General features: G+C 42.0%; 1 protein-coding gene and 2 pseudogenes across 2 annotated transcripts; 2 read left to right on the top strand and 1 right to left on the bottom strand.

Annotated features, from left to right (window-relative positions):
- Positions 1–133: 133 nt before the first annotated feature.
- Positions 134–1,716, top strand: LOC150066685 (phosphoglycerate kinase 1 pseudogene; annotated as a pseudogene).
- Positions 1,717–9,211: 7,495 nt separating this feature from the next.
- On the top strand, positions 9,212–25,079 carry Prok2 (prokineticin 2). 2 transcript variants are annotated; one of them, XM_090324016.1, is made up of 4 exons: positions 9,212–9,506; positions 12,865–12,990; positions 22,099–22,161; positions 23,551–25,079. In XM_090324016.1, the coding sequence occupies exons 1-4, from the start codon at positions 9,417–9,419 to the stop codon at positions 23,653–23,655; spliced, it is 384 nt and encodes a 127-aa protein (XP_090180142.1). In that variant the 5' UTR covers positions 9,212–9,416; the 3' UTR covers positions 23,656–25,079. The 2 variants fall into 2 exon arrangements, with proteins under 2 accessions (XP_090180142.1, XP_090180149.1); XM_090324023.1 differs by lacking the exon at positions 22,099–22,161.
- On the bottom strand, positions 17,133–18,401 carry LOC150066684 (palmitoyltransferase ZDHHC6-like; annotated as a pseudogene).
- Positions 25,080–26,168: the final 1,089 nt, after the last annotated feature.

Raw genomic sequence — 26,168 nt, 5'->3', positions numbered from 1 at the left:
GACTTACAAAGGAAACCTTCTCTGTCTTCTCTGCTTCCATGCCCAGGACAGAGTCAGGGCAGAGGACAAGTGACTCCCACATGCAAACATAGAAGGAAGGAGTCTGCATGCGTCCTTAGTGCATGTTGGCAGCTTTATCCACTTCTGTCTCAGTTCTCGGCCTGTGTCACCCTTGCAGTATTGCCAAAATGTCGCTTTCTAACAAGCTGACTCTGGACAAGCTGGACGTGAAGGGAAAATGGGTCATGATGAGGGTGGACTTTAATGTTCCTAAAAAAACAACCAGATAACAAACAACCAGAGGATCAAGGCTGCTGTTCCGAGCATCAAATTCTGCTTGGACAATGGAGCCACTTCAGTTGTCCTTATGAGCCACCTGGGCCGCCCTGATGGTGTCCCCATGCCAGACAAGTATTCCTTAGAGCCAGTTGCTGTTGAACTGAAGTCCCTGCTGGGCAAGGATGTTCTGTTCTTAAAGGACTGTGTGGGCCCAGAAGTAGAGAAAGCCTGTGCCAGCCCTGCAGCAGGCTCTGTCATCCTGCTAGAGAACCTCCGTTTTCATGTAGAGGAAGAGGGGAAGGGAAAAGATGCTTCTGGGAACAAGGTTAAAGCTGAACCAGCCAACATAGAAGCTTTCCGAGCCTCCCTTTCCAAACTTGGGGATGTCTATGTCAATGAAGCTTTTGGCACTGCACATTGAGCGCACAGCTTCATGGTGGGAGTCAATCTGCCACAGAAGGCTGCTGGATTTTTGATGAAGAAAGAACTGAACTACTTTGCCAAGGCCTTGGAGAGTCCAGAGCGGCCCTTTCTGGCCATCTTGAGCGGAGCTAAAGTGGCGGACAAGATCCAACTAATCAATAATATGTTGGACAAAGTCAACGAGATGATTATTAGTGGAGGAATAGCTTTTACCTTCCTAAAGGTGCTCAACAACACTTCTTTGTTTGATGAAGAGGGAGCCAAGATTGTCAAAGATCTTATGGCAAAAGCTGAAAAGAATGGTAAAAATTACCTTGCCTGTTGACTTTGTCACTGCTGACAAGTTTGATGAAAATGCCCAGACTGGCCAAGCCACTGTGGCTTCTGGCATACCTGCTGGTTGGATGGGCTTGGACTGTGGTCCCAAGAGCAGCAAGAAGTATGCCGAAGCTGTTGGTCGGGCCAGACAGATTGTATGGAATGGACCTGTGGGGGTATTTGAATGGGAAGCTTTTGCCCGGGGAACCAAGGCTCTCATGGATGAGGTGGTAAAAGCCACCTCTAGGGGCTGTATCACCATCATAGGTGGTGGAGATACTGCCACATGCTGTGCCAAATGGAACACAGAGGATGAAGTGAGCCATGTGAGCACCGGGGTGGTGCCAGCTTAGAGCTTCTAGAAGGAAAAGTCCTTCCTGGGGTGGATGCTCTCAGCAGTGTTTAGGACTTTCCTGCCTCTTGGTTCCTGTGCACAGCTCCTAAGTCAACTTAGTGTTTGCATCAACTCCATTTGGCGTTTCCCTTACGTCAAGCTTCAGCTAGTGGTCAAGAGATGCAGCCCCAAGAACAGAGAGGTGCACAGCTTTGTAGCTCATCTTTACCTGGGATTGGCCTACATCCTTCAAGATCTCACTTCAAATGTCTTGGTGACTAAACCATTGTGCATTCTAGAGTATATTGATATTTTGCCTCTTATAAAGAAAACGAGCCGTATTAACTTTTAGTGTGTTTCGATGTAGCTTCTTCTGATTATCTTTGTCACTCTTCACTACTTAGCACTGAATCAGTTATGATGAAATTCCACCTGTAGGGAGAACTTGATGATCTATTAAAGAAATAACTTTAAAAAAAACATAGAAGGAAGGGATCTTCCAAAAGACAATCTCTTACTTGTAGAAAATGTGCCTGTACTTTTTTTTGATGGCTACCCAGATGGTCCATGGATAATCAAAAAGCAGAAGTCCCAGGTCTGTCCTAGATACTATGGGGTTAGTTTAGATAGAGAGATTATCAGTCTCCTCATCTGTAAAACAATTTACATGAATCACATTGTCTTGTTTTCTTTGTATTTGACTAATGACTTCTTTGAATGCTATGTATATATTAAAATTCTTACTCTAGAGTTAGTGATGTGTGTGTTTGTGTGTGTGTGTGTGTGTGTGTGCGCGCGCGTGCGCGTGTGTGTGTGTGTGTGTGTGTGTGTGTGTGTGTGAAAGCTAGATTATGATCAAGAGGCAGGGTTTAGATTTTTACATACTTTTGCCCCAATCCATGCAAAAAATGTTTTGACCAATTGGGTTGAAAATGCTGATTCCTTCTGTCATGATTTCTCAGAGCCTTTGGTATGTTAATACAAATTATGACTCCTATGAGTCCCCAACATTATCCAGTTATAAAATTCAGTTTTTTTCTAAGAAGAAGCCCTCTCTGGCATGTGCTCTCTGGAAAGTCCTCAGCTCCAGGTTAAGTTCACTCTGCTTGGCCTTCTTCCTAAGAAACCAACCCATGCCTTTTCTAGGCTCCTTACCTCTTGAGAGCACAGACCTCAAGTGGCTCTTTAGAACTCAGAGAAGAAACACTGGTGGTCCTTCCTTCACTACATAGAAACAGCCTCTGTTCTCTGTCTGTCAGGGGGGGTCTTTTTGAGGGGGGTGTCTTCATTCCAAACAAAAAGTCTTGTGCACCTTTTCTCTGCCATCTTGTTTTGAAGACTTGATCTCTGAGTGATTGGAGGTGGAGCAGGTCTTTAAGATTTATGGTTGAGGATAACTCACCCCAGAACCATTGCTCCTTGCTTCTGATACTGGCTACCTGACACTTTTATGGCAGTATCTCAGGAAAGCATGTAAATTTAAGAAGCTATAATTATTAAATATATGGCACCTGATTTCCCTGGCTTGCAATCCATCAAGCTCCGCTCCCGGGAAGCTACTCTGGTTCTCTGTAACACAGGCAATTTCTCCAAAGTTCACTTTCCTCATCTATAAAGCAGCCCACTAGCTACCTGTATAGAGTGAATACCCAAGTGTATTTTACAAGATGTACTGAGATTTACTGGGCAGTTGCCACATACAAAATGTAGAAGACAATCTTCAGAATTGAGGCTGTCTAATTGATTTTTGCGTAAAAAGTTTTGTGACTGTAATTTCCTACATGTGGATGACTTATTATTTCTTCCAAGTCTTTTCCTTCTGTAAAAATATTCAAATGTAGAGCAGAGAAACAAATTGCTAAATGAAATGTGTTTGTGTGGGATCAGTAGTACATATTGACCTAAAATAATAGAGAAGTAATTATCTAGCCCTGGTTTTATGTTGAGATCATTGTTTTCCCTACAAGATGCGCTCTTTCTGTCTGGAAAGTTACCAAATATGCTACAGATTTGCATAACAATCTCTTCCTTTGAATGAAATACGTGATGCGTAAACCTTAGCCTTAAGGCCCATCTTCAATGCTAATTATGATGAATAGAACCTAAATCTTTTAGAACAAAATATTCATCCTGACCCCTCCTATTATTTGAGAGGCATATTGTATGAATTGTTTTACAAAAACCCTTTCTCCTAGATTAATGTTTCAACAATTTAAAAATAGATAAACTTTACTGTACATTATCACTTGAATAGACCACATAATTTTCAGTACCTCCTTAGACAATTGGCTTTCAAATCGAATCCTGGTGATTTATTATTTTTTTATAAAGAAAACTCATCAGCATTGAGCTAGATTAAAATAGATGTCTTATTTAGAGTTATAAAAGCGATTCATTTTTTTCATATGTCACATTTAAAGCACGGTTATTATTTTTAAAAGATATTTCAGACTGATATTATGGGTTTGTTAACAAGAAAAGCCACCACGTGATGATTCAGGGATAAAGGATGAAAAGGTGGAAAAACAAGGAGAAATTCTTTTTTACTTTTTCTTTGAACCCATCTGAATGAAAAATCATTTACACAAAGACAAATAGGATCCAGTTAGGAAATTACCATGCCCACATTTTGTGCTGTGATAATAGGAGGCATATGAGAAAAACATATACAAAGTAAGTCCCCCAGAAAGCTGAAATCAGAGCTTCTAAAACCAGAGCTTCGAGGGAAAGAATAACAAAAGTTTTCTTCACTTACATAGTTTAGAAAACAGTTCAGGCTTCCGGTTCAAGATGGAAGATGGAATGTATATGAGTGTTTTCGCCTTTAAATTCGACACAAATATCTGTTTATCACCTATTAGGTAACAGGCAATGGTTATCAAAGGACATATAATAAACATTCAAGGAGCTCATCGACAAGCTAGAACTTTAAGCAACCTCCCCAGCCTCAGAAAGAATATGAATTTTGCTAGTAAACCAGAGAGATCCTCTAGTAGCCATCCCATAGAGACCCAGGAAAAGAAGGTAATAACAAATCTGTCCTAAAGAACCATGTGGAAACTCTAGACTCTTCTTTATTACATAAGACAAGCTTCAGTATACTTTCATAAATATTTCAGGGATTTGCAATGCCATACAAACTAGCCAACAAAATACAGTCTCTCTTGCTAGAAACTCAGCTTCTTTGTTGCACCACAATGGACTCTGCTACCTTTCTCCATACCCACATGGGTTCCTGCATTCTTTTGTTTGTTTGCTGGTCCTGGGGCTTGAACTCAGGGCCTGAGTCCTGGCCCTGGGCCCCTTTGTGCTCAAGGCAAATACTCTACCACTTGGGCCAGCTAAGAATCTTGTAGATTTTCTTACCCAGGCTGGCTTTGAACGGAGATCTACAGATCTCAGCCTACTGAGTGGATTACAGGCGTGAGCCACTAGCACCTAGCTTGGGTTCCTATATTCTCATTGTCAGTTACTGCTGGTAAATCTTGGCAATTCCTTGTCTGTCCTTTATCTTACAACAGCAGACACTTGTTTTAGTTCCTGAGTGTCACCTCTCATCTCTTTCTCTTGACTTCTGTTGAGAGGACTGCAGTAGTCTCCCTTTAATCTCCCCTCCACATTTCTAGTAATTTGATCAGTAAATATGTACTGAGGTCCCAACCTCCAGCTACATTGCTCAGTAACCTGTAAAATATTCCCTACATAGCAAATAACTGTTGGATGAATGAAAGAATGAATGTTTGTTTACTACCTACCTAAAGTAAAATATCTTTGGCTTATGCATTGTTTCTCTTTCAGTCTTTATATAATTCTAAGGAATACTGAGTTTGAGAAAAATACATAGGAAATAACACATTGTCATTGTAATAAAAACGACTAATATAATTCAAGATTCATTAAGGTCATTAAGGAGTCCCAGGCATGAATGATCCTTTTCCTGTAGAGTATGATGCTTGCTGGTCACCAAATTTCTGGTTCTCTTCAGAAACCAAAATGAATTGCAGATTTGCCTCATCTGCCCAGGCAACATAGAATGTCATGTGCCCTTTTTCAGTTACTAAAACATGAGCAACAGTGATAGCCTGAGTTCCGGGCAGAAGCAGCTAAACACGGATTGGCAGCCTTCTGGCCCTGCCCATCTTGGTTTCCTGTAACTGAAATAAGAATTTACCAGAACTGGGTGGTTTGAAACATCTAAAGCTTATTCTTTCATGATTCTGAAGGTGAACAGTTCAAAAGCAACATGGCTCCTTATAAAGGCTCCTAAGGAGAACTTTCCTGGCCACATGTAGGTTCTGGTGGTTGGCTGGCTATCTTGTTATTCATTGGTTTACAAATATATCACTTCTATCACTGTGTGCCTCTCCCTGTGGTGTTCTCGTGTGTGTGTGTGTGTGTGTGTGTGTGTGTGTGTGTGTGTGTGTGTGTGTCTTTCTTTCCATTGTACCTTCATATCTAAATCTCCCTTTCACTTACAAATACATTAGCCATTGTATGTAGGATATACTCTAATCCAGAATAATTGTGTCCCACTGAACTTTCCAGGCTCACCTCATTTCAATGGTATGGCCTCTGAGGAGAGTAGAGGGTCCATAGCGCTGCATAAGTAAAGCGTCTAGTAATCTGGGTTTTTACTGACTATTTAATTGATTCATGTAAATGAACAGTGTCTACAGTATATCACTGGCTTGTAACCTGTTTCTGAACTGTTCTCCATAGAGGATGCTCCTATAGATCCTCAGTTATATATTGCGTACCAGCTGTGTGCTTCTCCTTATGTTATACACAAGAAGAACATGCAGGAAACGGGACATGAGAGTCTTAACCAGCAAGAGCGGACAATGTGAGCCAGAAGGAAAATTGCTGTAGCAGTCTGAGTTGATGATGCTGTAGAAAGCACGTAATGAGATGGAGTAAGAGGTGAGATTAACAGACACTCCTATCCCAGGCCCAGTCTTAGTGCTCTATTCAGACTATTTCCTTTAAGTCCAACAGGGTTAATCCTCCATGAGGTTGAAATTTCATGTCTGTTTTATAGGAGGTAAAACAGAGGCTGAAAAGGTTAAAGAACTTGCCAATAGGCACATGGGATTCCCAACCACGTCAGCACTACAACCAGCATGAGGTCCTGGAGACTCCTCTCTAGTATGCCTTCTATTTCAGCTCAACTAGAATGGAATTCTAGCCTGTGTTCACTTGAGAACACTCAAAGCTTGCTCATCCTACAGCTATTCCCCTGGCTGATCATATGACAGCAGCCACAGGTTGCAGTTATAAGAAATATTTCTTTTTGTTTTTTTTTTCTTGCCAGTCCTGGGCTTGAGCTCAGGGCCGGAGCAATGAACTTGGGACTTCTCAAGGTTAGCGCTCTACCACTTGAGCCTCAGCACCACCTCCAGCTTTGTTCTATGTATGTGATATGGAGGAATCAAATCTGTCTTAGTGCATGCTAGGCAAGTACTCTACCACTAGGCCAAACTCCTGGCTCCATAAGAAAGAGTTTTTTTTTTAAAAAAAAGATTAAAAAAAACCTGCTTTTCAATTTCTATTTCATTTTTGGTAGCTCAGCCTTCCTGCCTTACATCCTACCTCCTCCATCTTTTCACTTATAAGTATTGAAGTTAGATATGTTTTCCTAACTTGGCCCATGGATTCAGAAATTATATGGATAGGCTTTAATTATTTTCTACAGTATTAAAAGTTTACAGTGTGGATGGGATGTAGCTCAGTGGCTGAGCACTTCCTTGGCTAGTATACATGGGCAAAGCCTGGGTTTGATTCCCAGCATGTCAAGGAGAGAAAAAAAAAAGGAAAAATTTAAACGAGATAATTCCCAAAGGAGGCAGGCACTAGCAACTTGCACCTAATCCTAGCTACTTGGGAGGTAGAGACCCTGAGGCTTTTGTTTGGAGGACAGCATGGGCAGAAAAGTCTGAAAACTTTATCTTGGACTGGATGTGTGCTGGGGTATAAAACATGGCCTTATCCCCCAAATAAGCAGCACATAAAAAGGCTGGCATTGTAGCTCAGTAGTAGGGCAATTGCATAGTAAGAAAAGGCCTTAGGTTCAAACCCCACTACTACCCTTAAAACAATAAAAATAAAACTTCCCTAAGAAACAACACGAAACAAAACCAACCCTATTTTTAAGTGTTTCCAACCTTGTTTCAAAACAGTCTTATGAAGATTGTTTTCCAAATAGTCCCATAAAAGAAGCCAGCCATCACCACGATGGAAATTTGAATCTTTTTTTTTCTTCTGTGTAGACATAGCCTACTTTCTCTCCCTGGAGAAACAGGGAATACCCAGGCTGGCATTCAATCACAGCAAATATGAAATAGACATTTAAAAAAATTGTAGGAGTATTCGGATCTATGTTGACTGTTTTTTACATCTACTCTGCCTGCAGCGCTCTCAGTGCTCTGGTTGGCATAGTGACTGGAAAAAGGAAACTTTCCACATGTCTGTCACTTGCTACTGTTTCCACTTATTTTACTGTGAATCCAATTTTAACAGTTTTTTTTTAAGTTTAAAAAAAGTGTTTGATTCCTTTTGTGTTTTTGGTTTCAGGATGTTTCTCAAATATAAAAATGTGTAAAAAAAAAAGAGGTCTTAAACTTAAAGATTTGGGTTTCTAAAAAATGCAGCTGGTTAGCATTCAGATAATTGCCTTGCCTTTTTCTTATATATGTATTTTTTCCCCAACATTGCTGTCTGAGTGCTTTGGCACGGTGGTGGAGTCCCACAGTCTGAATGTAACTTTGTCTTGACTTCTCGACTGCATTTGTTAAAGAGTCTTAAAGATACATCTGCTTTTCAACAGTACCTACTTCTTAAGAGACGGGAGCAGAAAAGTCCTGACTTGGGGCAGAAAGCTAGGCTTTTCCAACTGTCCTTGTCATGGCCATCTAATTCGTGTGACTACTAGGTGTTCTTGAATGTCACCTTTGTGGAAATAAACACTGAGATTTTGGGAGTTACTCTTGGATTACAAATAGAGGGCGAATTGTTGCTTCTCTCTTGGAGTAGCTAGAACCCTTTGTGGGGGACTCAATTCTGGTTTACGTAAAGGAATCACAGTGGCGCCTTATGGCCCCACTTAGCATTTGGGGTGCGGGTGAGGGGGAGCTCAGGCTGGCACCCAGAGGGGGCCGTTCTCATTTCCCGCTGGCATCACTGAAGTGGTCTGGCTGGAGCTGGTACAATGCTCTAGACGGGGAGGAGAAGCAGGGTCAGGAGCAGATGTGCACATCCAGGGAAGGCATCTAACATGCAAGAAAGAAATAGACTGCCACAGCTGGAAGAGGGACCCCCTCCACGACGCCAGGGAGGTGGGATGGGGTGTGTGGGGGGTGGGGAGGTGACTTCGCACGGCGCCTTTGTTCTCTTAGGCTCCTCTCCACATCTCCAGTCGGTTTGCGGGCTGGCTCTTCTGTGGAGGTGTTCACCACGCATCCCCTGGGCGCGGCCCTCGGAGGGATGAGCAGAGCAGAAGAGCACATCCAGGGGTTGTTGCTGCTCCCGGCACATCTGTGAAGCAAATGATGGCGAGTTGGCGGCGCCGACTGCGTGGAGCTCTGGAAACCAGGACAGCAAATGAGTGTCACAAAAGCGCTGGGCGCGTGTGTGAAAGTCGGCTGCAAGCAGGATCCCGGGGACAGCCCGGGGTGGAGGGAAAATGGTACGGAGTGGGGTGCCCCGCGGGGGATGCTGCCTGCGTGGCGCGGAGAGCCGGGCGCCGGCACGTGCGCGTCTTAGGAGCTGCGGTGGGGCGGGCGCGTGGGGCGCGCGGGGCGCGGGGTGTGTGTGTGCCCGCGCTGTGCCCCCCGCGCGTGCTGCGGGGCGGGCGGGCGGGCGCCGGGCGTGAGTCACGGCGGGGCTCGCCTTTATAACCGCCGCCGGGCGAGGCCAGGCTCGCAGGAGCCGCCGCGCCCACCCGCCTGCCCACTGCGCTGCGCCGTGCGGCCTGCCATCCGCCCGCCCGCCCCGCAGGGCCCCCAGACCCCGGGATCCCCGATCCCCCAACGGCCCCAACCGCCGCCCCGTCCCGTCCGACGGTGCCATGGGGAGCCCGCGCTGCGTCCCGCTGCTGCTCCTGCTGCTGCTGCTGCTGCTCTCGCCCCCAGCAGGGGACGCGGCGGTCATCACCGGGGTAAGTGCCCAGGCAGGCCCACCTGTCCCGCCGCTGTGCGCACCGGGATTCGCCCGGGGCTCGGGTGGGGGAGCTCGGGCAGCGAGCGGAAAGTGGACGCGGGGGTGCGACAGGGCCTTCCCGCGCGCAGACACCTGTCTCCGCTGACCTTTGGGGCGCTTGGGCAAGTGCGGCCGGGAGCCCGGGACTGGGGTGCGCCCTGGAATTAAGACACGACCGGGGTCCTCCCCACCTTTCCCCACCAACTTCTCTCTCGTGCCCGGCCACCCGGCTCCTCGCGTTGGCTCTGAACTGAAGGAAGTTTCTCTCCCGATCCCCTCAAGTTCTGTTGGAGGCGGTGAAGCCGGGTCTTCCGTTTGGACGACCCCTCCCTGCGGTGCAGAGGCGCAAGAGCAGTCCTCCCCCCTGCCCCAAGCTTTATCCCACGCGCCCCAGGGCTCCGTCCTCCGCAGAAACCCCTTGAAATAACTTGGGTCAGGGCCATCTGAGGGCTTTGAAAAGCAATTGTGAGCTTTTCTTACTGGGTTCCGGAGCTTTCCAGCCCTCCTCTCCCCACCTTTTCTCCCCCTAAAGTGGTCTTGGGGTCCTTCCAGTTTAAAGCGTTCCCTTTCGGATTCCCCACCCAGGACCCCAGGACTCAGTGATGGCAAGGACAAACCCCTGCAGACCCCTGTCAAACGTGGGCCAGGAGTTCACTCGTCGCCTAGTTGGAACAGTTTATGTGTCCATATGAAGAATGAGTTCGTGGCACAGAATATAAAAGCTTCGTTTACACCAACTAGGCAAAACCTCGGCTGTTTGCTGGTTGTCCCGCTGCTTTACGGTTCTTAAGGGCTAAAGTAATTGACTTAATTCAATCCATTGACTTACTTCATTAAATCCTTTCAAATAAGGAAGTGCACATTGTGGGACTGGAAACATATGTATTTGGAAGGGTGGATGATGAGATCATAAAGTGCCCTTTTATTTAAAGGAAATGCCATTGTCTTGATACACATACAATTATTTTGTCTCAGGATTCCTTAACAAGTGTATGATGTTTTGAAAGACCCTAGGCGATGATTGCATCTGGTTATATCCAGTAGCTATTTAATTACATGGTCTGTAATGTTTATTAGAATAGTTTTTTTTAAAAAATGTATTTATATAGTTATGTCAGTAGCAAGTCTATGTACTGGAACAAAAGTTTCTACAGGTCTTTCTAATTGAAACATGACCTCCCCCCCCCCACCCCATACACACACCCTTTCTCCTGCTGGTTCATTTTAAATTACCTCTAATCCTCTGAGCCCAAGGTTCCTTTGCAATATAAGTATCTTTTTGTTCCATTCACAGAACCACACTCTGAATAGACTTTTGCAATGGGTTAAGTATTTGGAGCATTAGAAAACAGTGGTCCAATTAAAAATATATAAACTTAGGCAATTCTTGAAGTTTTTCAAGAACTAAAGCTCTTATTTTTGTTACAAAATGATTTTTTTTTTATCACATTGGTGTTTTATCTTCCAGAGAGATTTAGATGGGGCTGATTGTAGAGTTGTATGCTGTGGTTGTTTTTGTTGTTGTTTTATCCCAGTATTACAAAAAGAAGATTGTTTTTAAGGCTCTCTAAAGCAACATAGCAATAAAATGTAGTTATGTCTCCCTGACAGGAACCATCTGGATTCAAATGAAAAATGCATAGACTTATCTAGATTTATTGTGTATAGGACATTAACCTCTTAAGTGATTGATTGAATTTTAAAAGATTTTGGCTGGATTTTTTATTGTCTTATTCAAAAAAATTGGTGGGGTTTGAGAATTGAGGGTCTTGAGGATCTGCTGAAATAAAATACTAGCTGGAACTTCCACCTGAAATATTTAGTTTTCTAAAGTAATATGTGTGTATATATTTTGAAATTGATTTATATATTGATATAGATTTATTACAACAACACTGGCAAAGACTGTTGACTTTTATTTATGGAATGTAGTGGTCATGTAGGCATATTTCTGGCACAGTGATAACATTTGGACATTGGAAATATTTAGATATTGTCCTATAAAATACAAACTACTCCAAATAACATCAGACCTTCTATCTACATATGTGTTGTAAATTGACTGAGAAAAATGAAATTTCTTATGAAGGAAGTAACTTTCAAAGCAAAAGAGTAAATTGATCACTTTTAATGAAAATAAACCTAAAAATGTATCCCTAGAGGTATCAAGAAGTTCTGTGACACCTTTAAAGAGCTGTATCAGTTTTATTTTCCCGATAAATGTACATTAAATGTACACCTAAACTTTTACTCTATTGTATAAGTACTATAGGATAGTTTTACCTTACCACTCACAAAACAGATTAGTGTACATAGTTCAAACATTCTTTTTGTTTTGGGTCTAGGAAAGAAATTAGTTGTTCAAGTCTGTTTCTTTGCAAATGAGTTTGGACTTCATTGTTTTTGTGGAAAACAGTGGAGAAACTCATCCAAAACAGGTTCGGTGGTTGTATGTGCTTACACATTGATACCTGGAACAGGTACTCTGAATAATGACCATTGCCACTTACATATCCTAATCTGGTAGATTTCCATTGGAGCAGGTTCCTTCTCCCCACCCCCCCGCCACTCCCAGTTCCCACCTCAGGGTTGTAATTTATGTATCTGGACATCCCAAGCCAGCAATGCCTTGTTTTGAGTTAGTCATTTAAAAAAAAAAAAGAAAGAAAAGGATGTGGTATACCTCTTGGTCTGTCCATTTCTAATGTCTGAGATGTCTTTCCTTCAAGGGGATATGGTACAAAACCAAGTTTGCAATGTGAAAGAAAAAGAAAAACCATCAAATCTCATGAACCAAAATGCAAATATTGAAAGGGAAAATGAGCACTTCTGAAATTTACATCAGTGCTTTTTATGCATCTGGACTATTTCTTGCCAGATTTAGAGACTATTTAAATCTCTTTTTAAAAATTAGGCCCAATGTATTTTGCAGTTAATAGTCATAAAATCTCGTGGTTCGATTTATGTAGTTCCTAATGGCCATGCATATTGGAGGCCTAATATAGGCTCATTCTTCAATGTCAATTGCCAGTTCAGCCATAAAACGCTAAAGAAAGAGAGCTAATTTTTTTAAATGTCACCTTTAAGATTTTCATCATGTGGAGGCTCTGATTTAGTCCGTATCGGAAAAACCGAAAAGATCAAAATCAGATTTCATTGTAGAGCAAATGAAGCTTATAGCTCTTTTCTACAGCTAGGTATTATTAAAAATCATCACATTTAGATATTTAATGAGTATTTTCATGGCTAATTTCCGATTTTCTCCACTCCAGTCTTTCCTGCTATCTACATTTCTGTGTTTCTTTCTTGCATTGCAGGCGTGCGACAAGGACCCCCAGTGTGGCGGAGGCATGTGCTGTGCTGTTAGTATCTGGGTTAAGAGCATAAGGATTTGCACACCGATGGGCAAATTGGGTGACAGCTGCCATCCACTGACTCGTAAAGTTAGTATCTGTGTGTGTCTCTCTGTTGCCATACCTTCACTTCCAGCGAGGGAGTATTAACAGTAGAAATTGTATACAATGAACTATGTCCTCTACCTTCCTCTTGGCAGTGATTGTTTTTTTCTACTGTTGTTCTCATGGCATTAGAAATATTACCCAAGTAATTTGTAACACATGGACTCATGAGGAATTACTTAGCTGTGCGAATCTGAACTGCCCTTGATCTACAAGTGGCAACACCATATGGGCTCTGCAGAATCTTCCAGGATGCCTTTCTTTAGTCCACCCCATCTTTGTACACATGAGCCATCCAGAGGCATGGAGAGGAGAGGCGTGCCAGGCCAGGAAGCTTGCCCAAAACTCAGTTATACTATAGGATGCTCTCTATATGTTGTATCCTCTCATCCAGTTGAAAACAGATTGGATATTTTTGAACAGAATTCTATCTCCTTCTTCTTTGTGCGGGTTGGAATGAAGATTGGGAAGGGGGAGTCAGTCTGCAGACTGTGTTTGCTGCTGGCTTTCCTGTGGTTGCCTTGTGAAATGCTTCTGGTTAAGTGAAAGTCATTTCCCTCCCTGGGCTTTCACCATTCCACTTCACTCACTGTGAAACATGACATGCGCCTTTTATTCTTGGATACTTTTAAGACAGAAAAGGTTTGAAACTATGAGTCATCTGCCCCAATGCCAAACTCAACACAAGCAGGTGAGGCTGGGCCAGCTCCTTTGGCATCGTCCCCAGTGCCTTCCTCCCTCTTCCTGACTCTGAGTCCTCCTTCCTGCATGCAGTGTCTGGAATGTTAGCTCTTACCTTTCTGCTTTAAGAAGCATGTTGTTTGTATGTACTGCTAGCATCACACTGTAGAGGGAACGGAAGCAACGAGACTAAGCATGAGACCCATGTTGGTCACAGTAGTGGTTGGGGCTCTCGGTGAGGAGAGCAGTGTGTTAGATACTCTACAGTGGTCTCGTGTTTCTTATGTAATTGTCAGCACCATCAAGTAAGCCATGGAGGCTGATCTTTGTAACACTCTACCTAGGAACAGCACTAAGCCTCAGAGGGATTCACTGGCCAGTTGAGATCATACAAGCTCTACATGAGAGAGCCCCCCCTCCCCAGGAACCCCTTCTTTCTGTTACTCCAGTCTGTGTCCCTGAGGTTTTTGTGCTCAAGACTAGTATTTTACCACATGAGCCACAGCTCTACTTCTGGCTTTTGGATGATTAAGTGGAGATCAGAGTCTCACAGACTTTGTTGCCCAGGCTAGCTTCAAACTGCATTTCTCAGATTGCTGCCTTCTGGATAGCTAGAATTACAGGCATAAGCCACTGGCACCCAGCTCTGATGTTGTTTTTATACACAAATCTAGTAATGAAATCTTTAAATAATGGATTATGGTTATCATAATAAAATGAAGTGTTAAAATCATAGCACACTAAGTGAAAAGGTTTTTGAGCCAGGTACTAGTGGTTCACTTTGTAAGATTCTTTCTCTACAAAGGAAGCTTGGTACAGTTTCTCACACCTGTGTGCCAAACAAAGACAGGAAACCTAAAGTAGGCAGATCTCAGTTCAGGCATGCACCCAGGTGTGTAGCAAAAACAACCAGCAAAATCCAAGGTTAGATAAATAGTAAAGTACCAATCTAGCAGGCAGGAGGCCCTGAGTTCAAATTCAAGTACAAAGAGACAAGGTTCCACATTAGGTTTTAACATTCTCTCCACTTATGTTCACCTGAAATGTAGCGAGAGTGTGATTTTATCACTGTTCATGTTGAGAATGTTTGTCTTGAAAAATGTACTTTTTAAAGGTTATTTTGATGAGTCTTTTTAAGATTAGGTACTAGAGTTATTTGTTACAAATGAAATTACCTATTATGGGGGAAAATGTAGTTTTTTTTTCCCAGAGTGTCTCTGAACTATATTCTCTTCTAAACAAATCAAGAAATAAAGATGTTTATAAATGTATATCATGAAGGGCTGGGAGTTTGGCCTAGTGGTAGAGTGTTTGCCTAGCATTCACGAAGACACTGGTTCAATTCCTCAGTACCACATACATAGAAAAAGCCAGAAATGGTATTGTGGCTCAAGTGGTAGAGTGCTAGCCTTGAGGAAAAAGCCCAAGGATAGTGTTCAGGCCCTGAGTTCAAGCCCCAGGACTGGCCCCCCAAAAAAATGTATATTATGAAACGTAAGTAGTTATATGTTTACTGAAGAAAGAACACTATTTTCTTTTCTTTTCGTTTTCGTTTTTTTTCCGGTAGTGGAGTTTGAACTCAGCCTGGGTGCCGTTTCTGAGTTCTTCAGCCCATGGCTACTGCCCTACCCCTGGGCTTGGGCGTTGTCCCTGAGCTCTTCAGCTCAAGGCTATGCCCTATCCCTTGAGCCACAGCTCCACTTGCAGTTTTCTAGTGGTTATATGGAGATAAGAGTCTCAAAGACTTTATGACCCAGGCTGGTTTTGAACTGCGATCCTCAAATCTCAACATCTTAAGTAGCTAGGATTACAGGCAAAGAACACTATTTTCTAAACACATTCTTTTTGGCAGTACTAGAGTTTAAACACTGGGCCTTGAGTTTGCTAGGCAGGTACTCTAGTCCTTGAGCCATGCCCTCAGCCTTTCTTGCTTTACTTTGTTTTCAGGGTCTCACACTTCTTCCCAGGTTGGCCTCAGATTCTACTCCTTCTGTTTCCACTTCCCAAGTAGCTAGGATTATAGGCATGAACTAACACACCCCACTTATTATTGGGGGTAGGGCCTCACTCATTTTTTAATGTTTGCCTCCAAATGAAATCTTCCTGTCTCTGCCTCTTATTCTAAATAAAATTTAGAGTAAATAACAGTTTTAGCATTTTTAGCAACTTTTTTTTAACATTTAATAAATGCATGGCTTACACACCCTTTGTTTCTGTTATTTGGTTTTGAGACGGGTTCTTAAACTTATCTTCTTGCCTCTGTAGTGCTGAGATCACAGGCATGTACTTGGTGGACTAGCCTGTTGCTCTTTTGTAAATGTTTCTCTGAAAAAGTGCTGCAGTTTGAGTGAGAATCATGCTATTAGGGAAGTCTGAGGAATTGAACTCAGGGCTTCCCATTTGCTAAAAATGTTCTACTGCTTGCCCTATGAAACATATGTTTCTGAAAGTGTTTGATGTTCTGCCTTGGCACTGGGAGAATTTGCTGCTTGCATTTACATTCTAATAGAAATTGAGATTATTAGAATGATTTGAAAGTCAGTGGTCAACTTTGGACTGAATGATTCAAACCCATACTGTGATAAAAAAAAATTTTTTCATGCAGATGTGGCTATGAGACACCTTTGGGCTTGGTCACCTGATATGGAAGTATATAGTCTGAACAGTGCAGCTCCAGTGTATCATCTCAGCAGGCATGGTCACAGATGGCAGGGAAAGGAGGATGTCACCATGTCTGGTGCTATTAGGAAAGTCTGTGTGGAGGAAAAGGGAGATATTGGATCTTGAATGAGAGAAGGCAGGCAATCTGGAATCAAGATACCTGCAGTACTCTGTAATCCTTATATTCTCAGTATTCCTAGAGGTAGAGTTACCTTGTTGCTGTTTTTTTTTTATAGAACATTCATTGATCTTTATTTGATTTGACAAAAATCTGCATTATTAAAAGACAGATGACAAAATTTGAGCTTCCATGAATCTTACATTAAGTTCTACAGTATTATGTAAGAAATAATAATTGACAGACATTATTACATGCCGATGCTCCTGCCAAGGGGGGGACTCGGGGACTTGGTCTGCAAGGTGAGGTCCACGGTGTGCAGCGCACCAAGCAAAACCCTAGAGAAAATGTAATTCATTTGCCTGGACAAAGAAATGCTTTTCTTTTTTCTTTATGGAGCCAGTCCTGCAGCTTGATCTCAGGGCCTGGGAACTGTCCCTGAGTTTTTTTGTTTTGTTTTGTTTTTTCCCGTCCTCAAGGACAGCATTCTACCACTTGAGCTGCAGCTCCACTTCTGGGTTTTTGGTGGTTCATTGGAGATAAGTCTCATGGATTTCCTGTTCAGGCTGGCTTTGAACCATGATCCTAAGATCTCAGACTCCTGAGTAGCTAGGATTATAGGCATGATCCCCTGGTGCCAAGAAAATATTTATTTTTTTGAGGGGAGGAGAAAAAGGTGGTAGAGAGGGGCAGAGGTTCCAAGGCATATAATGAATGGCTTTTCCATTTCCGAATGGTAATAAAAATATGAAACCATGGCACTAGGACACCTTTGAGGAAAAGAACACCTTAACTAGAGTAGGTTCATTGCATAATTCTTCAGTATTATGTGTAATTTTCAAGTAATGAAGTGGACTTAAAAGACTAATTCCATCCCAGCAGTGACTATCTGGTTTTCTTCTCGCCTTCTGGCGCTGACTCTGTTTCAGTATCACAGGGACATTTTTCCACACAGTTTCTGGGGAACCAGCCTCTTATTCTTGATACGCCTTCTATAAAGGGATCATCAAGAATTTTTTCGCCATACAGCCAATATCATAACCCTCTTGTGGCTAAAATGAACTCCCTTTTCTGCAGTTGAATTCGAGGCTCTTCAGTGCAAGGGCTTGTAAAGAAAGTTTTGATTCCTCTGTTCAAAGGACAGTAGGCACCACTGTAATTTTCTATTGCCTTATAGCGAACACTTCTGACTCTCTTGTCTGCTTTTTGTTTCAACTGTTCTATTGTTAAGCTGTACTGGTGACATCCTTCTCTTATCAGCCACTCTAATCCATCTCCTTCAGGCACCCCTGACCACGTAAATACCTATTTAAAATTCTTCCATCTACTTCCCATATCATAAGGAAACACAAAGGTTTCATCTAGCTGGTAATACTGAATTCGATCTTTAGCCTTCTCTTCAATCCATGACTCAATAGAAGTTTTGTTTCTGAGAATTATTTTCATCTGGATAAAAAACAACATCCCAACTGCTATGGTTGTTCCTAAAGCTAATCCCAAGGCAAACAAAGTGGCAGCAGCAAATGTAGCTAATCCAAAGGGAACAACTGGGAGAGGATCTCTCCGTGCTGCACTCATATCAATCTTCACAGTGCTCCACCCAAAGGAGAGCCGATTGTAAAGCTGTGTATACATAGTCATAACAAAAATGAAAGCAGCATGCACACAACCCAGTGGTACCAAAAGGAGAAACAGTGTGAATGAAGCGTGATTTTGGTAACAGCAATAGTTGTTGATCCAAGGACAGTGATGGTCCATCTTCATCACACATCTGTTACACTTTCTGCAGTGATGTGATCGTGGTGCCTTGAATGCTTGGCAGACTTTACAATACTGGAGGGACATGCTATCCTGAGAATTTTCCGGTTTCCAACCCAAAGGGACAAATCCAGGACCAACAAACATGGCATTGAAGTAATTATAAAGAATCACGACAGTCCAGTTTATCAACATGATGAAATTCATACTTCCTCCAGTTGTATGAAAGGGCCAGTACCACAACACAGAAACACAGAGTCAATCATGGCCATTGTAGAACATATTGCTATAACACTGAGGGCAATAATAGGACCCCAATGACAGAGTCTCTTTAATTCTTGGAGATTCTCAAACTTGATCACTGAGCAGAATGTACCCGTTTTGGCAGAGAATGCCTTTCTACTTCTAAAGATTTACAGATTTCCTTTTTCTGCATACACATTTCCATGCGCCACAAGTCCATGTGTGTTCTTTAATTGTCATGCCTTTCAGTTGTGATATGTTAATGCAGATTGTGCCATTTTCACTGTTTGTACTGAGTTCAAAATCTTAGGTAGGAGAAACGTAGCCTCAGTGCAGTCCTTGGTGCCCGCTCCTCAGCCATCGCATTTCTGGGGCTGCCAGGGTTCACACGGAACAGATTTTCTCCTCCATAGATAACTCCATCATGAGCAAGCCCCTTAGGCCTGAAAGTAAGTCCGGGTGCGATGCCGGACTGCTAGGACCGCGGAGGGTCTCTCCGCCAGTGCCCTTGCAGCCAAACCCATTGTTGCTTATTTTTAATAAGGAAAGGAATATAAAAATACCTACAATCCTAGCTACACAGGAGGCTGAGAGGGGAATCTCAAGTCAATCCAAACAAAAATCAACAAAACTTGGCACTGAGCAGAATCACATATACCTGTCATCCCAGCTAGCAAAGTAGCATCAACAGGAATATTGTGGTCCAGGCTTCCTAGACAGAAAGCAAGACCCTGTCTGAAAAATAACTAAAGGACAAAGAATTGGAGATGAGGCCAGAGTGGTAGAGTGCTTATTAGCACTCATGAGGCCCAGAATTCAAACCCCAGTCCTGCAAATAAATGATTTTTTTTAAGAATGCAAATATTCTTTGGGGAGTTTCACAAGAGCATTTGACCTTGTAAACACAGGGTTCCACCCAAGAGCAGCCTGCCCCTTCAATATCCTTGGCTACATGGTAACTCTGTCTCTGAGCTTAGCAGCTTGAACCAAGCTGGACCTGCTCAGTGCCAGGCACATGGGAGGCAAATAGGGTGACGTGATCACATAGTGTTCAGCAAGGAAGAGAGCCTGCATCTGTGTAGGAGGCAAGGGTAGATGGCACAGGCACTTGGCAAAATATTTCCTTTTTAAAAAGTTGTTATTATAAAGGTAATATACAGAAGGGTTATAGTTATATAAGTCAGATAATAAAAACATTTCTTTTGGGTCAGTGTCACCCCCTTTCCTCACTCTTTCCCAGCTTTTTCCTCCCAGCCCCACCCACAAGTTCATTTCAACATAGTGTCTAGTGAGTACCACGGCTGCATCTGTTTACCCTTTGTCCCTCCTTTTCTGTGCCCCCCTCTTACTCTCCCAAAGACACATAAATGAACAAACAAGACCAAAAAAAAAGAAAGCAAAAACAGAAAACAAACATCTTGTTTCCATTCCCTGGCGTTTATCTTGGTAAATATGACTTTGTATGATCAGGGGTACATGCTCTTCTCCTAAGAGTATCCTCTTTTGATTTCACTGTGTGTGAATGCCTAGAGACCTATATAATTTATCACATTCCAGGGTATTATAGATCTAGCTCTCACATATGAAAGAACACACGTACCATTTGTCTCTCTGAGCTTGCTTACCTCATGTAACCAGATTTGTTCTATGTATGTCCATTTAAAATAGTTGGTTAGATATCTTTTTATTCTTTAAAAACTAATAACAAATTTAATTTTATTTCATATGCCTTTAAAAATTTTTATTGTTATTATAAAAGTGACATACAGAGGAGTTACAGTTACTTAAGACAGGTAAAGAATACATTTCTGTTTGAACAATGTCATTCCTTTCTCCAACTCTCCCAGTTTCTCTCTCCCATCCCCACTCACAAGTCCTATAGTTCATTTCAACATGGCATCCAGTCGGTACCACTGCTGCATCTGTTCGCCCTGGTCCCTCCATTTCCGTGCCTCCCTTTACACATCAAAGTCAATGAAGAAACATAACAAAAAGAAAACAGAAAAACAAACCTCTTGTGTTCATTTCCTGAAGTTCATTTTGAAAAGTATTGTTTTGTGCAATCTCTCCTTTGGTTTCACTCCGTGTGAATGCCTACAGACCTGTAGAATTTAGTATGCCCTGGTATTTTAGATCTAGCTTCCTCATGAGAGAAAACCTGCACTATTTATCTCTGAGCTTGGCCTATCTCACTTCACGTGATTTGTTCTAGGTCCATCCACTTACAATGTTTCGTTAAGATGTCTTCTGTACCAGGCTAAAGTGCTGTGTACTCACAAATGGTATGACATTTGTGAGTCATGATCTCCTCTTTTGAGAACCTGGAGTCAGGTCAGAGCTACATTTGAAAGGAAAGACAGATCTGAAAGTGACCAACCAATATCTAGCTCTTGTCTCCCCTAGCTGGGTGACCTTCACCTACAGAGAAAGCTGTTTTACCAAAGCAAAATGAAAATCTGGCCCTTGGATTTGGAGTGATTTTTTATACATGGTACATGTGAATCCAGCCCGGGATAGGCAGATAGTATTTTTTCTGCTGTGTTCAAGGTACTGGCAGTCCAGGGTAATGGCAGCATCGTGGCACATAAAGCTCTGATTGTGGTCACTGTGCAGGTACTTCCTAGTCCTGGAAATGATCTCACTGCTATTGTTAACCTGTCAGCAGGATGATGTAGCCAATTTCACGAACCTTAGCTTTTCAGGAGGCTGAGATCTGAGAATCATAGTTTGGAGCCAGTCCAGGCAGAAAGGCTTGTGAGGTTTTTTTTTAATCTCCAATTAACTAGCAAAAAGCTGAAAGAGGAAGTGTGGCACAATTAGTAGAGCACCAACTGTGAATGTAAAAGCCAGGCAAGAATGCCCCATTTTGATAAGGGCCCTTTCCTGTCTGCATTAGCACTGTACACTCAGCACCAAAAATGTACTTGGGTGGTTTCTGTTTTATAACACTGACATACTGCTGATTTTTCACTTACTTTGGACTTGCTGTCCTTGAATTTTGCTTCCTGTTGTCAGTTTTCCTCATCCTCAGCACTGTGGACCTTTTGAGCCAGATGAGTCTGTGTTGTGAAGGGCTCTCTTGGTGGTTTAGGATGCTCAGCAACAGTTCTGGCTTCTGCTCTCAGAATGTGAACAGTCGTCAGTTGTTGATTAAGGATGGCCTTGGTTATTGCCATACAGGCCCTGCTGGCAGATCAAGCTTGAGAAAAGACCTTGCTTTTCAGGTGTCTTATGCTTTGCACAAAGGAAACTTGGAGTCTCAAGGTCCACATCAATTGTAAAGGTCACTGATGGTCACTGCACACACTGTCTACTTGTGAGACAATCCAGTTGAGCCCACTTCTTCGGAGGTGATTTTGGTGGCAGCCATTGGGCCAGCCTCCTATCCCATACCCATGACTCACACAGTGGCAGAACCATTCTGAGCACAAGTCTGCACTGATCCAATGGGCAGCGTGCTTGTGTGGAGAGAGCAGGAAGTAAGAGCAGGATGCACCAAAAAGACAAAGGCACTAAAGTAGCTCAGCACATCCCACCATGCCTGTTGACTGCACAGTACTCCCCATCGTCCTTTTGCTTCCCTTTTCCCCCTTTGCTTTTATTGATGTCAGTCATCTCCCTGACCCTTCCAGAGCCATTTTTCAAATGGAAGGCAGGAAAGAAGAATAAAGAAGAGAAGAAAAAGGAAAAAGGAGGTAAGAATGCAAGCATGGTGTCACAGAAAGATAAGCCCAGAATTACTAGCTTTGACAACACTCCACCCCCTTCCATAGAATTAGGTCTATGACATCAGTTTTTGATTTTAAAATTTAGGTTGGAATGGTTCTGCTACTGTCTGAAGATAGCTTTCTTATTGTAGAAAGAAATGTGGTAGGAGAATATCTGGTAGATACATTTCATTTTCCCACAAGGAGGGAGCTCTGGTATGGGACAGCTTCTTAAGGAAAGGATGGCAGCACAGTAGAATGGTATCTAGTAAAGCATTTGAGCTTGGAAGCTAAAAGAATATGACAAATTTTTGAGGTCTGAACTGTCATAGTTGCCTCTCTCACATTATCCTGAATTGAAGCCTTTTGCCATCTTGTTTTCTTGCTTTAATACACCTTAAGAGCTGGCAGTAGTACATTTTTCTTCTTTGGATTTTTTTTCCCCAGACAAGGTCTTCCTACGTTTCCCAGTCTAGCCTCAAACTTGAAACCCTATTTTTTGCTACCTTCCACCATGCCCAGCCACAGCATTAAATTTTCTTCATGCATCTTTTTTTCTATCTTCGACTCTCAAGAGTCTCTCTGTACCTAAGGGAGGGAAAATGCTTTTGTTTCTTCTAGTTATAGAAAGCATACATATTTTGAGCGTGTTCTACTTCTTCTAGTATGTAGGCCTACCACAGAAGCTACTGGTTGACTCTCCTCATCCCAGCCTCACTGGTACATAATGGGAGTTGTGGAGCGATGGAATGAATCAGAGCTTTCTATCTGGTCCACGCTGGGTCCCACGACCTGGCTTGTTACATGTCTCCAAATGGAATTTCTCTTTCTGAAGTTTTCTTATGCTCCTTAAAAAAAGGCAAAGCAAACCAAAAAATAACAGAATAAAGATCTCAGCCTTTCTTCTATTATCTCTGATTACATGTCTGAATGTAAATATTCCTGTTTGACTATGGATCTATTTTGTTTGTTGATGTATGCATGCCCGTGATATTGGACTCTTCTTAAGTAGCAGACCCCCCCAAAAAAGGAAGACAAAAAACTTGGCATCTCTGGTTCAACTCCAGCTAAGCTCAAGTCCCAGATCTGTGACTTTACACAGCTTGTCTCTGTGCCTCGGTCTCTTACCTGGAAAATGGGTACCGTTAAGCCACTGGCTTTCTTCTACACAAGGCTATGGTAAGGACGAGAATGGATGGCACATATAAAGTGAGGAACATATACATAATAACCCACAAGCCACTAATTGGGCTTTCTATCAGTTCTTGCCATTGATAATAATAATTCACTAGCAATTATTGGAAGATACCTGAAGAATGGTATGGGTAGTTTTGCAGCATTTCCCTGCTATGTCTCAGTTTTCTTTTTTTCTTTCAGGTTCCATTTTTTGGGCGGAGAATGCACCACACTTGTCCATGTCTGCCAGGCTTGGCTTGTTTACGGACTTCATTTAACCGGTTTATTTGTCTAGCCCGAAAGTAATTGTGTTGGAGTAGAAACTTTAAATGTGAACAGCACACCATGTCTGTAACGGTCTTGTGATTGTGCCAAACAAATAATGCCAGAGAGTTTTTGCTTTCTCCACTTTCCAAGTAACCCTTCTTTCCCTCATTTTGATTTTAAAGTGACTTTTTTTTAATTGAAGGGGAATTTTGATCTTGGATGGAAATATAAAGTGCAAAGCATTATGGGAAGTTATCATTTCTGTTTATTTTTTTTTGGGTTTTGTTTAGGTTTTGGTTTTGTTTAGGTTGTGTTTTTCTGTTAGTAACTCACCATTTTTAAAAGGAGAATAAGAATTGATACTTTGTTAGAAACATTCTTTTAATTCCTTCCCTTACTGCCCTAACACACACACACACACACACACACTTTATTCTCTCTGCCCTCTTAATCCTTACAGAACCTCAAGACCTTTACTTTCTTCTCAGTTGGTCTTGCTACTGCTTTAGTTTAAAGTGGACTTCTACACCATTAGCATGCTGATGGAAACACCAGTTAGAACTCAGCTGTTCCCCAGGTTAAGGGCACAATTTAATTCTGACTAGGTGTACAGTTGAGCTAGATGCTCCAAATTTCTCGGGTAGAGTAAATATTGGAAGCATTTCTAGAAGGGTCCTGAGCCCCTCTAACCCAATGCATTTCAGTTCTGCTACTTGATTGGCATGAGGAAAGAACAAAGAGGAAGTCAAATTAGTACAGTCTAGATTGCTAGATTTGGGATTTTATTTAAATAAAAGAAATCATTTCCCATATAATGTTACATTGATTTCATTTTATGAAGGTTTTTTTTTAAGTATCGTAGTTAGAGATACTCTCCAAAATGTCATTTGACAAGGAAGCATTGATTTTAATGTGGCATACCATTCTACAATTGGTGTTGTTACCATTTTAATTGTGTAACCCAAAGGTCTATTGTAGTAGATTGCCTGATATCCTGACATTTGTGCTGGTATCAATAGCTCTGTGTAAAAATTCTGTATCAGAATAATGACAGTACTGTATATCACTTGATTATTTTAATATTATATCCTTATTTTCATCACGATTGTCATCGGTCTTTATTACAAATAGGTTTGTGTAGGCTAGTCTGAAATGGGGCAGACAGTGAAGTTGTTAAACTAGCCCTAATCCTGCGTTCCGTCTCATGCTATATGCAGGAAAGTTGTGTGTTTTCATGAATTTTCAGGTTGTGCAAAACAATGGGAACCTAAGTAAAGCTTGGGAACCTGAAAGAAAATGACAACATGAAAAACGGATGGTCATTGTGAATGGAGACTGGGCCTTCCCAGCAGCAGGTGAGGCAGGGGTTGGTGCCAGCCAGACCCCCCAGAAGCCCATGTGATTTGGCCTCGAAGAATCTGAATGTAAACTGATTTAATGTCACCAATAAACCACATATGAGATATTAAGTTGAACTGACTCCACTTGGCCCCTGCCCACCCACTGACTTTCCAAACCAAAACAACAATGACAACAATGAAGTCTGTGGTGTGATTATTCCCTGGGGGATTTACAGCGGTACCTGGTGTGTGCTCTTCCCTCTGGACAGGCAGATCCCAGAAACGATGGGATTTTGTGTGCTAATGGCTACATTTGGTGAGACAAGTGTTTGTTTAGGTTAGTACATGTTCACTCAGCATTCCTCAGCAAGTTCTAGGAAGCAAATTTGAGCTGTCCCCATGTGTTCTTACTCTCCCCGCCTCGCCACACACACGCTTTCTTTTTTGAAGCAATTTTGCTAAATTTGTTTCCATATGATGTTCAAGTCATCTTTTTTTTTTGGTAGGTGGTGAAAATTTAATTGACTTAATCACCCATTTTTATCAAAGTTAAAAAACATAACCAACCTTTAAACAATTTTGTCCTTATGTATACTAACCACCCATTTCTGTTTTTTAAAGCTAGTACCTAAATTGAGAGGCTCCATGTCCAAGAGAAAAAAATAAGCAGTTTATGTAGAAAATTAACCATAGTCCTCTCCACCAACCAAAGAAGTACACAACTTTGCCATTTGTTGCCTTTCCCCTGGGTCATTACTTCTTGTTTTTTTTTGTTTGTTTGTTTTTATTTCGTGTGTGTGTGTGTGTGCGTGTGTGTGTGTGTGTGTGTGTGTCTGTATGTGTTGGTACTGGGGTGTGTGGTATATGCTTTTGGGATGAGCATACTTTGTGGAACCTCAGGGTTGAGTTAACATACTTTTAGTTATGAGAATACTCACCTCAGTGATTTTTTTTAAAAAGTGTACCATATTAATAATAGTCATAATACTAAGACATCTGTCCTCCAACATTTATTTCTATGTCTTAAACATGTTATATTTAATATGAGATCCATAAGTGAATTTTATTATCCCTTACTCAAAAATTGTATATATGTCTATGTGTGTGCATATATACACACACATATATTCACATATATAGAGATATTGACACACATTTGATTATGCCCAGAGTGTGCATTCAGGTGCTATCAGTATATTATTCTTTTGTTTT

The sequence above is a fragment of the Megascapheus bottae genome, chromosome 2 (assembly GCF_031878675.1).
Source record: "Megascapheus bottae isolate mThoBot1 chromosome 2, mThoBot2.hap1, whole genome shotgun sequence".
NCBI classification, from domain to species: Eukaryota; Metazoa; Chordata; class Mammalia; order Rodentia; family Geomyidae; genus Megascapheus; species Megascapheus bottae.
The sequence above is the reverse complement of the archived record's forward strand: the minus strand, read 5'-3'. Positions and strand labels throughout refer to the sequence as shown.

Bases quoted from the DNA above. Each gene is read 5' to 3' on its own strand.
- Prok2 (XM_090324016.1), top strand. From the start codon at position 9,417: ATGGGGAGCCCGCGCTGCGTCCCGCTGCTGCTCCTGCTGCTGCTGCTG. The intron at 9,507-12,864 runs GTAAGTGCCCAG...CTTGCATTGCAG, and splicing joins ACGCGGCGGTCATCACCGGG to GCGTGCGACAAGGACCCCCA. The intron at 12,991-22,098 runs GTTAGTATCTGT...TGACCCTTCCAG, and splicing joins GCCATCCACTGACTCGTAAA to AGCCATTTTTCAAATGGAAG.